The sequence below is a fragment of the Artemia franciscana genome, chromosome 5 (assembly GCF_032884065.1).
Source record: "Artemia franciscana chromosome 5, ASM3288406v1, whole genome shotgun sequence".
NCBI lineage: Eukaryota > Metazoa > Arthropoda > Branchiopoda > Anostraca > Artemiidae > Artemia > Artemia franciscana.
Genome location: NC_088867.1, coordinates 28,369,259 through 28,382,170, shown reverse-complemented (window position 1 = coordinate 28,382,170; position 12,912 = coordinate 28,369,259). Strand labels below are relative to the sequence as shown.

Below are 12,912 nucleotides of genomic sequence, written 5' to 3'. Positions count from 1 at the left end.
TGGTTTAACCACCTCCCAAGAGGCTGCAATATTGTTCGTGTTTTACTGAAAATAAATTTAAAGCTTAAACGGAAGGTTTTATCAAGCCAAACTCGTTTTTTGTTTGATTTTAAAAAATCATTTAAACACAATGAGCTTTAATGAAAATGTATTGTATAATTGACTAAAACAGATAAATAAACTCTTGCAAATTTACTGATACCATTGAAAGAACTCAAGTCTACTAGTATGCAATTTTTTCACTATTAAGTGGGAAATTGCAAGAAAAGTGGCAAATTCCAGTTGGTTTTGAATTTTGATTTTTTAGCCATTGTATATTGGCTATATATTAAAGGGGAGGTAAACTACATTTCAGGTTTCTCAGAAAGTCATACAGACAAGAGACTTTTGATTTTACCAGAATGTCTGTTTAGTCTTGGAGCAATCACATTATTAAGTAAAGAGATAAGATAGCGATTACAGAAAAGTACACCTCAAATAAAATATAATTATGTCGATACAGAATCATGACTCAAAATAGGTAAATCATGTATATTTATGAAGTTTGGGTGGGTGCTATAGGAGCAAGGGCACTCTAATTACAGAGATCGATAACCATTGACGATTCTAATTTCAACAAAGCACAAGATGTCCATCATCTGTGACATATGTGCTGTAGTTAAAAGTTTGGACGTCTTTATTGCAGTCTTAATCTAAGATTAGAAATCTATAAGTTCAGGATCTACTAAAATACCCTTCTGGTGCGAATATGATATGTTTATGAGTCTAGATATTGGACAGTAATGCTTCGATGTCGATAAATTTTTAATGAATAACATTTGATCATAAATGATCCCAAAATAATCGTGATATTTTTTTAGTTCGATATTTTTATATTTGCTAATTTGGGCGATGGTGGGAGATAGAGCGAATAAAGCTGGAAGGCCCCAACATTGGACTGCTTAATAATACAAATCAAGAATATTTCCATAACTTCGACTTCAGCAATGTGTAACTCGTCCCTTTTTCCATTATAATGTGTAAATGTTACCCTCACGTAGATACTTCTTTTTTACCTCTCGATAGTCCCGATTAAAATGACTAATTCTTTTCTGATTCCACGTGGGCTGCGAAGGTGACCACGTGCTATTGGGTTATTAAAAGGAGTTGAGTTTCAATAGATCAAGGTGTACTTTTGAAATACGAGCAAAATAGGTTTCGATTTAGGAAAAGAATATTTTTATATTTAGAATTCATAGTAATTAACCGTTAGCCATTTGGAGGGGGCAGGAGCTCTTTGAACCCACCATTCAAAAAGGTTTATAATTATAAAATGAGTTTGATTTGAACAAGTTGTAAAATATATGTATGAAGCCTTTGTTTTACATCAGGAATTTGCATAGTTTAGGGCTCCAGCCCCCGAGGCTTCATTTATCATTTCGTCTTTTGAGGCACATGTTTTGGACCTTTCGACCAGTCGTGATAAAATGGCTATTTTGAAATTTTTATCCAACGGCATTTAGGGCTAAGGGGGCACTTGAGAGAAGGCCTTCGGATTGATTTTGAAAAGAGACATAAAGTGAGGATTGATGCAATTGGATGTTACTTTCCGAGCCACAAAAGCAGCTGATAACATCATTTCAAAAGGATCAAAATGTTTTGACTTTTTGCAACTATACCGGATTCTTTCTTCAACCATTCATCCTCTCCGAGTGTAGCATTACTTTTTTCTAAAAGTGGAAAACGCGGGAACATTTAAGTGATTTAAAAAATTCTTTAAGATTAGTTCCCTGCAAAGTCTTGTGACTTTGATTAATTCGAATTGAAATTGGATCAATTTGATGAAAACATTTTGAGCTCAACAGCCACAGCATTAATATCATACAGTAAAGAAAATTTGTTTCAGATATTGGACACATCACAACACTCAAAGGGTACTTTCTCTTTGGATCCCAGCACGCAACACTACATATTTATTAATCATTGCGCACGCACGAAGACGGAGTAATGAAGAAATGTGTGAGGTTGATGAGTCCCCAAAATCCTTTAATGGAGGCGATAAGAAATTTCTTTACTGTATAATATTTATTCTGTGTTAAGAGACTTACTTTCGCTCTCCTACAAAACCGAGAAAATGTACAACCGCCTTTATGTTTTGGGCATGACACTATACATTGTAGACTGCAAAGCAGCAATACTCAGTTTCCATTTTTTTTCTCTAACAAATATTGCAAGGAGTGATTCTATACACATCATTGAAATTGTAATGAATAAAACAACAACAAATCTAGTATACTGAAAAAATTTGCCTAACACAATATTAACCTACGATACAGGATTATTACCAGTCTCGTTTAATGCTGCTTGTAATCTAGTCCATTTTTCACTTGTTAACCAGAGTCTTAAATTATTTTTTTCGTCTAGGGACTGAGGAGCTGCAGATGTTATTTCACAATCATTTAAATATTTCCCGCTGACTTTTTCAAATTGAGGATCCAAACATGCATATAAGACAGTCTGAGCCCCGCGCTGCGGAGTTCTGATAAACGGCCACGCTCCTAATGCTAGTATGTATCTCCCCATGGCTGATTCATTAATGTACCGTATTATATTGGTGTCAACCAAACCTGGGTGAAGGGCGTTCGCAGTTACACCTGTACCTAAAAAAAAAAGACTTGATTATGTAAATTTCAAAAAAAAAATAGAGACTTTATACGATTTTTATCACTTACTAAAAAAAAAGAATTCACAAGAAGACATGTAGTTTCTATAAACCCCGTGTTGTGTTTAATCTAGTTGTTCCAGAAAAGAAAATTTATATTCGTAAGTGAGAAAATAAAAAAGTCACTCTAGAAGCCGAGTAACCTGATGTGTACAACACTAGGAATACAAGTAATGACTGGGGACTGCATCATTTTGGCAAGTTATCCCTTTCGAGTTTCAAGGATTATTGATATAATCTTGTGTGTCAAATTAATAAAATAAAACAAAAATAAATGCCCTTTATACTCGCCTGAGCTACCGAGCGAAAATATACCTTAGAGTGGTGAATGTGCTCCGCTCGTCTCATTTGCGTAACGTTCTGTCTTGTTACTTTTTACCGATGTGCTTGTGCGCTATGAAGATTTTTAGAAACAGTACCAAACGTCCTAACATTGGAACCAACAGTCCCATGAAATTCTGACTTTTTCGGTTTATAGACATAAATTTTCTTACTTTGCTCTTCAAGTTCTTAATATTTTTTAATGAAGTTCCAGAATTTATACATTTACATGTAATGTAAATAAATATACTTCTTAATTTTCTAATCAATTACTCTATAGTTTTCAGTTGGTTTCAGTTATGAGTGACAGCCTAGCTCTTCACAAATATACAAATATTGTCTATATTTTGCCCCCTCCCCTCATCAGTCGATAAAAAAATAACAAAAATGCTAGGATCCAAGACAAATTCAATTGCTCCCACAATATAAAGACGCCGACTTTTGCGCTCAACCATTTCGACTCCCAATCGGTGAATTTTTTGTTCTGAATTCTTGCATTTTCCTTGTCCTTCTATCTATTTGAGAAAGGGGGGAGGGGACCGGGGGTAGTCTATATTCAAAATTTTTAAAATATGAAAAGCAATGCTTGCATTTTATATGATACCTGACACCCATTGCAATAAATCTTAAATACAATTTTTACAATAGATTTTTGGGTGGATGGCAAGGGGATATTTTTATCGATTTGAAATGGGAATCAGCAAGTCTTAGCGTTCCATATGAATAAAGCCACCCAGGCCCACATCCTGTGGGCACCCTCAAATACGCATGTGTTTTAATCCACCATATTATTAAAATGATGTTTTTCTTCACATTTTGAATGGGTTCGTTTGTTTATATAAATGCATATCAATTTCATTTACTTACAAATTAGATTTCTATTTCCTTGTCAAACAAAAAGAAAATTGTCGTCATTGAAGTCCCTTTGTTTCTGTCTGCATACCCGATAGGTTTAGGCTAATCCGAGAAAACAATATTTGTTGGCCAAGTTTCAGGTGTCGGGTATCGGTACGGTCAATTTTCAAAATATTTTTGTTTTCACTGAGGTCTTTTTGCCCAGTTCATATGCCTTGCAATCGATACTTAAAAATTAGTTTCAAAATTGTTTTCCACATAAAGGTCTACATAGCCAAGAAATTTGTTACTTGTCATTTTCAAGCAGATCAGAGAGAAAATTTTTTATTCCCTATTCCTACGCATCCTGAATCTTACTTGATCTGGAGTGATCAAAATCAAGTAATGCCAAGTAACTGGGTTGAACAAGACTATTACTTCCTAAGCCCTAGCAGATCAGGAAAAAAGTTGCAGTCCCATTTTCAGGTGAAACAAATATTTTTTTGCAAATTTTTTTATGGGCATAAGGACGTCTCAACTCAATAGCTTAGGGATAAAAGTTTCGAACTTTCAAGTGAAAATTTCCAGACAAAACACCATTTAGCTCCCTATTTAGAAAATAAAAAGTCCCCTTGCCCTTTTTTCAAACTGTCTAAAAGTTTTAATGAATCTCCCAGTCGTTCCTTAGATACTAAAAATATACTATTTTAATAACATGTGTGTATATATTGTCTCTTGATTTACTAAACCATAAATAGATTCAAAGTTCCACTTGGACTAATAATGAAAAAACCTATAGAGGGATTAAAGAAACGCACTAGCTGATCCCCATATCCCATTCCTCTAATAATAAAATATGGAGTCCCCCTACTCCTTTGCTCCCCCTGAAAACTACTCCGAAAGTTTCAGATCAATTCTCGCAAGTCATTCTCAAGACGTTGCAAAGATGTCACTTTGATAGTCGAAATAAGTAGTTTCTTTCGATTTACTCTGACCCGCCCCTGCCCAAATTCAGATTTCGAGGTCCCATTGGCGCTCCAGCACCCTTTGGAAATTTCAATTCCGCCTCCAAGGTAGTTCCTGAGATAACGCAGACACTTTTTTCATAATCTGGGTACATATGGTTACTTTCAATCTACACAGCTATTTCATCGGGAATAGATCCTAGTGAAACACTCCTTCTCCTCCTCCCCTCTCAAGGCAGTATTCAAAATCCAAACCCCTCACCCCATAACCTCCCTAAAAGTTTCGGTTTAAATCCCAAGCCGTTCTCAGGACGCTACTTATATGCTTTTTGGGTAATCTGACGCCAAATAGTATCCTCTGATTTACTTCGACACTAAGACCCGCATATATTCTAATTCCCAAAGGAGATTGTAGTACAAAAATGCTTAAGTGGATTAGAGACATAGTATTCTTAGCCTATCCCCCTGCAACACGAACTTTTAAGCCCCACTGCCCCTCCCTTTCCTCCTCCTACACTACCTGAAAGTCTCAACTCCATCCCTTCGAGGTGCTTCCTAGATACTGAAAATATGAGAAACATTTTATAGTCAGGATACACAGATTGTCTTTTGATTCAATTTCACCCTTTCCTCTAAGTCGTATTTAAAAAAAATTGCACATCCACTATTTTGATGGCCAAGCAACGTTTAGTGTATTTTGATTTACCTTGCTACTTAACTGTGCTTAGATTCTAAGTACCTTTGGAACTTAAAGCACAAAAACGTCATAATGGATCAGTTAAAAAACTTGTTTCACCCTTCGTCATTCTCTTTCTTCCACAACATGATCTGTGAAAAATGCAGCTGCATCCAAGGCCGTTCCATCTACTTCTCCTCCTAGCCTAAGACAAAATCTGAGATCCATTTGATCCCCTCCCCCTTCAATATTCCTTGAAACAGATTCACCAAACCATTCCCAAGATATTGCAAACATTTAAAACTCGAGTTAACATAGTGTCTTTTCATTTACTCAAATAGAAGTGTTCTTTCTAGAGTAAAACTTGACAAAATCCTTGGAATCTTGGTTTAGAGGACGATTCCGAAGAGTTCTTCATTGATCAGATAACCGAGACCAAACATTTTATAGCCATTGTTCCGGGAGCTGTGAGAATGATGTCGAACCACCAAGAGTGAACGTAAACTAAAACAGCATATCGAATCGAAAAGACTGAGCCATCTCTATACATAGTTAATCATATGATTAACCAACAACTACCCGGTTCATCAGACGGCCCGATCTAAACGAAAGACCACGAAAATTTCTGCAATCATTTCTCTTATTAAAGAAAAACGTCTCTACTCTTTGGTTCTCACAACTGTGTTTTCACAAAAAGAGCGACTTTTTTTATTATTGCAAGCTGATGAAAGTGTTATGTTTCAGATGTTATTTTGTGAAAAATTGATTTCAATTTTTTCAAAACAAATTGTTATTTTGAGAACTATCTTGCTATGACAAAAAAAAAGGAAGAAAAAAAAATTATAATCAAACTGCTATCAATTTAACTGTGTGAGTTTTAACTAATACTAAAGAATATAAAATTTCAGCATTTTGTCGAGTTCGTTGTGTGTGACGCAACTTAAGTTGAAAAAAAAGCCTTGAATCAGGGGCCAGGAATAAGTGCTTTGATCTCTAAATGGCAGAAGACCCAAATTAAGACTAATCTTACCTTGCAACCTTTTAGAAAGTTCCATAGTGAACATAACATTGGCTAATTTACTTTGATTATAGGCTTCTCTTTTATCATAATGTATTTCAGAATTCAAATCCGACCACTTCATGCGTCCTCTTGCATGAGCTACTGATGAAACATTGACTATTCGGCTTGGTGCACTTTCCTATAAAGTAGAGAATTTGTACATACTCCATTTGGTCACTTCCATTTCTCAAATATGAAAGTTGCGAAAGAAAAATCGAAACCTTTTCGACAATTACTTGTTTAATTTCAAGATTCAATCGGGTTTAAATAATAATAAAAACGGATATAAGCGAGCTTCAATACTGCTCTGTGCCAAAAGGCACACTGAGATCCAAAATCATAAAGATTTTAGAAAATAAATAGAAGATACAAACATCAAGTTCATCTCTAATTTCACTCTTCGGCATAACAAAATGCCCCCTCAGTAAAGGAAAATCCTTAAACTTAACACACGGTTCCTCCTTTATTCCCCAGCATTGAAACGACCTCACTTAAATAAATAAATAAATAAATATATATTTATATTTATTCAAAGTAAAACAAACAAACAGATGTAAACCTTGATCTAATTTAGATTAGCATTAACTTTTTTGAGTTATTTAAACTTATTTGACTAAATCTCTTTAAATTATTTTGAAAGACCCAAAGAAGCCCCTAACTCTCAGCTTCTGTGGAGGCATATTTCACACTTTAACACATGCTTCATTCGGCTAAAAACCAGAAGACACTCTAAGAGTTCGGCTCACCTGAGGGTCAAAAGCAGATCATATGTTTCAACCATTGTATGCTGATATAAATCAAAACAAATTGCAGAACGAAGCGGATTAACCCAGAGAGGAACTTAAAAACAAAACTGAGTATCATTGACGGTAAAGAAAACAAAAGTGGAGATGGTCATCCACATTTTCAATACTTTTCAGGGCACGCCTATGGATTTTTTCAAGTCTTTTCAGCTGCTATTCCAAAGTTACCTACCACATTATAGCATAATACTGTAGTTGAGATTTCTGAGTTCTACTGTAAATTAGACAAAGAGCTGATTGAAGAAATGCGTGCTTCAATTTCTTGATGATGTCAAGACTGAGAAAAATTTTCGGTCCCAAAGCGCAGATTGGCGTAGAAAAGATAGGTTTTTTGTCTAGGAACCCAGAGATATACCATGCAAAACCCATTTCTGGCCATTTTATTTTTCATCTGGAAATTGAAATTTCAGTTATTTCTTTATTAAGAGTTCCAATCCTAGAAAAGAATAGGACACACAATTTTTTCAACACTTATTGCGAGGCCATTTGGACCAATTCAAAAATAAGATTTTCTAAGGTAATGCCTAGTTTTTCTATGCCTGAGTCATAGAAGGTCATTGCAGTGGCGTCTATGAATATCAGCAGCTCATCTGAGTCGCTATCGTTATTTTTTGAAGCGCAAGTTCACCACTGTATCGTTCAAAGGATCTTCTTATGCAAATTCACAGATTACTAAAATAGATTATTAAATCATTCCAGTACCTCTTGTCTAATCCAGATGTGTTCTAATTTAGTAAAATAGTAGAGTTACATGATCCCTACTGCAGAACGTTTTTTTAATATCAAGCAGAGTAGTACCTGGCCCAAGTTCCAGATCCAGTGCTTTATTGATAAATAAGCTCAGCAATGTCAGCACATCTTCAGCTGAATGTCCTGGTCTGGAACCTAATTTTCGCTCGTTGAGCAATTCTTCCGCTTCAAGAAAAAAAGTTAAGTTGATTCTTCATAGGCTTTTCAGACTTGGGAAAACGCCGAGAGAACTGAAATGAGCAAAAAGTTACATGGATGATCTTGAAGACCACCCTCTTGCAGAGGTAGTATTCAAGCTTTCTTGAGGTTAATGGACGATAGTTTTTATTAAAATATCCTTTTTTAGCCTTCTAAGAATCAGGCGAAGGTATATCTCATGAGAATAACACATTTCAAAGCTAGCTATGCTCTATAGGCTACAGTAGCCTGTCCAAAGTTTGTTCGTTTTATTAATATATCTAAATGAGCTATCAGTAGCCCACAGATAAATTGGAGCATTTTTTCGCTCATTTTTAACTGCTTTTCCTTTTAAAAAATGTGCTTTATGTAAATTCTTAAGCGTAGTATGGAATACTTCAAAACTTTCATTCGCATCTTTTTTTTCCAAAACACTTTCAAATTACATTTTCTCCAGTTCACCATTTCATGACCTTAAATTTCTTCACACGGGTCAATAACTAGCATGATTCTCTCATTTTCAAAAATGAATGTGCTATCTTTGATGTCTCTAAAACTGTGAGTAGGGGGAAATAATCCCACAAATCACTGACAATGACTGCAGCTGAAAGTTGAGATAAACTCGAGAAAATATTGTCTATTGGAGATTGAGTATTCTCCAAGATTCTTGTTGGAATAAAGATTGACGGCTAAAGGGTAGATACAGACGTGAGCGTAAGAAGGTTTAAGACGTAATCTACAAACGGAGGAGCTAGGTTTATATTGGGATTGTCCATAATAACCATATCATGATTCGATTTCTCCAGCAGCTAGAGTGTTTCAAGCAATAAATCCATAAAAGAAGAAACAGAACCTGATGGAGAGCGGTAGATTCCTCAAAAGATTGTCTTTCTCCGTGAGTGAAGGAAAAATTTTGAGGAAAAGTGATTAAAAAAAACCTCCACATTCTGATTCAATTGGTTATTTAAACAACTTGCGTATTCAACCTTTGCGCAGATTATCAAACCCCATCGTCGCCTATTTCTACATGTACGAATTTCGATGAATACCTGGGTATATCCAGCAGGCCCCCCCCCCTGCTGGCCCAATCATTTTGCCTTGTCAGGAAGATTCCGCAAGGCCCAATGTTTGAGTATATTTACTTCGTGGAAGCTTATCATTAATAAACAGAACACACTCAGTTTTTTTTTACTTATCACACGATCAAAAATTTCGCCCAAATTTAAAAAGATTTCTCTAACTGTTCTAACCTATTTTGAGGAATCGGCAGGGTATTACACCCAGAGGACCTTAACCAATCTTCTAAAAAAAAGAGAACACTATTATGTACAGAAGGTACCCATTTGAGGGCCTCATTTTTAGTCACACGACTTTAAAAGTTTAGACATAAATATTCAATCCTCAAAACTAGACCGACTGTCAAAAAAAAATATAAAGATCTTGCTTTCACTGTTGCATAGGACTGTGAATTTGAGATCTGTTCTTTAATTTTCGGCAAAAAGGTATGGTCCTGTCTTCTTATTTCCTCTTATTTTGCTCTATTTCACAAAAAAAATGTAGTTTGTCAGCATCTATGCGATTTTCAGAATCAATCATTTAACGAGCAGTCATTATTTCTATCGCATCACAAAAACTTAATTGATATAGTTGTTCTTCAATTCTAAAGATCCCAAATTAGAAATATAGCTGGTTTCAATGATTGGCAGTCTCTAAACTTAATAAGACTAAAAACACGAGTTGACGATGATGTCTCTTTCTTTAGAGTCTGACTTAGGCAGTCAGATTTTCTTCGGCAGCCTCAGAAAACAGCTTAAAAAAAGCTTAGCCAAACGAAAGTATTTTGGATTTTATTAAAAATTGTCTACGATGAAAATTTATTGAATAGACTTTACACTGGCTTGAAGAGATGTTTAAGTTGCGTTCGATTTAACAGAACTTAGTTAACTAACAAGACTTACTTTTTTTCCCTTTTAGGGTTTTATTTGCCTGAAAGTGAACTAAAAAAGTTTATCAGGCTTTTGCAAAAAGAACGGAAAGTTTGGCAGAAAATTCGAAGTTGCTATAACGTGAGCCGTGCAAGACGTTAGGAACAGACCATCAAGTTTAGGAAGGGGAGGACTGAATCAGTCAAAATAATAAAGTAGGCAGAAATCATCTTGGTTAATAACAAATCAACTTTTTTGTTAAAATTTTACATCTCTTCTTTCCTTTTACAAGACGAAAAAGTAAACACTAGCATTAAAAATACAGCCGCTGAGTGAACGCTTTTAAAAAACAGCTGCATTATTCAATATTGCAAATCCTAAATGTATCATGATATTTTGCAAGAGCGAAGGCTTTTACCACAGAGCCAAGCATGAGCCGCTGAGTGCAAATCTTTTGCCAGAAATTCTTTGAAATTCTCTTGTATCTAACAACGAAGAACTCTTAATAGTAGCTTCATGGTCAACTTTTCAGTTAACTAAAAATCCGTTAGTAAAAAATGTTCAAAGTTAACTAAGAAATGCAAAAAAAAACCTAGCAAAATCTACTTATTAGCTGATCAATGAATTAAATCGAAGGAGGCTTTAGACATAGAGACAGATTAAAAAAAAAACTCTAAAGGCTACGGTCATAGATATTTTACGCTAAGATAGTTTGGACAGCACTGCGGTTAATGGTAAAACAGATAATCTTCACATCCCGGTGAAAGTAACAATACCTTCCAACTTGGGTCTGAAAGTAAAATTCTTAGATATGGGAATGGAATTAAGGGAAAAATAAAATTTAAAGGATACTTCAACGGCATTCGGTCATTTCAAGAGGCTTAAGGAACTGGCAGCCCCTGATGGACAGATAACTCAGGACCTCTTATTAAAAACGATAAAAGAGAATTCCTGCTATACATCTTCTTTCTTATTTTCTGATTCGTTCTCTTTCTGATTACTTTTTTCGAGATGTAATCATCTCATCTCTTTAAATCATGAATTCAAACTTCTTCCGTTATTCTCCTTCTCTGGTCACAAAATGAGACCTAATGATGTTTTTTTTTCTGATTTTATTATTAAAAAGGTATAGTATAGTAAATATATCAAAAGGAAGGCAGTTCAAGTGACATATTACCTTTAGATAATCCAACAACAAGTTGGTCAACAGAAAATGACCCATATGATTTACTCCCAGCTGTAGCTCTATATTTTCTTGCGTAACAAGACGTGGGCATTTCATTACACCAGCATTGTTTACTAAGATATGCAAGTGTTGTTGCTCTGCAATATAAGTAAATGTTAATCTTTAGTCGTTAAAAAATCCAATTTCTTTTTAGCATTTGTTTTTTTCAGTAAAATCCTTGTAAATTCTATAAAACAAAACTGTTTCAGAGTAACTGGGGGTGATGGAAAAATATTATTAAAATTTTAAATTTAGTGAAAAAAGAAGCTTTAAATAAGACAGACTATCGCCCTATGCCTTTTCAAGACCAGAACACAAATTGCGCTTTACTGAAAAAAAAACAAACAAATGACTGTGGATTGTCAGTTAAATTGAACAATTTTGACATTCCTTCGTTAAGGTTTTGATGAATTTCCATTTATGAAAGTAAGAAAGGTGAAAACATTTCAAGCGTATTTTGTTTTCAGTAAAGTGCAAATTGTGTTCTGGTCATGAAGAGGCATGGGGGTTGTCAGCCCTACTCATGTCAATTTTTGCTCGTTGAGTTTGACTTGGCTATTCATTGTAATTTCTGTTCGTTTTAAGTTTCATTTATTTATTGATAGTGATTTGTGGTTTTATTGATAGCGATAGTATTTATTGATAGTGATTTGTGGCTCATTCTTGGCTTAATGGAGCTCTTTACTTTTCTTTGAAAAACCTGTCTCGTGGAAATTTTTTTTTAGTTAATTTCTGTTCGTTCTTTATTGACATAGTCTTTTTCATGGGGAAAAATATTGTGCATCTTTTCAGTTTTTCTTCTATAAGAATCTATAGTATGGGTTGTATTTTTTATGTTGGAGAAACTTTTCCAACAATTTTTAATCCTTACACAAACAGTATTTTTTAATGTAATTTTATAGCTTCTGAAGTTGACCTGAAAAATAATACTTAATATCATTCCCAAAAGATTCTATCTATGCTCTTTGACAACCTGGATACACTTACACTCTTTTTATTTATTTAAATTGTAAGAACAGAAGGGGTAGTATTAGTATCCCTAAAAGTTTCAACTTAATACCCTCAATCGTTCTCGACATATTGCTGAGGTGTCTTATTGACAACCATTTAACACAATACCTTTAGATATATTTTTAGAGCATTTAGTTTTAAAGTGGGCCAATCGCATAATTGTTGGTTGAAATGCCTAATATCCGTAAAGACATAGGTGCTAGACCGTTCTACTATGCTGAACAAAATGGCTGTCTCAAAATTTCGACTGGATGCGTTTGGAAAATGAATGGGCGTGAGAGAATGGCTGCTTGCCCTCCAATCTGCTGTTACTCTTAAAAAGGGTACCAGACACTCGCGCTGTAATTGGAGTGCAAGGGGGAGGATTTCTCCCTTAATATATCTATAAAAACATTTTAAACAAGTAAAAACAAAGTGAAAACATTTTAAATATATTTTGTTTTCAGTAAAGTGCAAATTAAGTT

General features: G+C 34.7%; 1 protein-coding gene across 1 annotated transcript in view; it reads right to left on the bottom strand.

Moving 5' to 3' along the window:
- Positions 1 to 2,220: 2,220 nt before the first annotated feature.
- Positions 2,221 to 12,912, bottom strand: part of LOC136027215 (retinol dehydrogenase 13-like) — a 27,104-nt gene continuing 16,412 nt past the window's right edge. The window contains exons 4-6 of the mRNA XM_065704252.1: positions 11,390 to 11,535; positions 6,528 to 6,696; positions 2,221 to 2,639 (exon numbers count right to left, since the gene is read on the bottom strand). Coding sequence (XP_065560324.1) covers positions 2,305 to 2,639; positions 6,528 to 6,696; positions 11,390 to 11,535 — 650 coding nt within the window. The 3' untranslated portion in view covers positions 2,221 to 2,304. The remainder of the gene's footprint in view (positions 2,640 to 6,527; positions 6,697 to 11,389; positions 11,536 to 12,912) is intronic.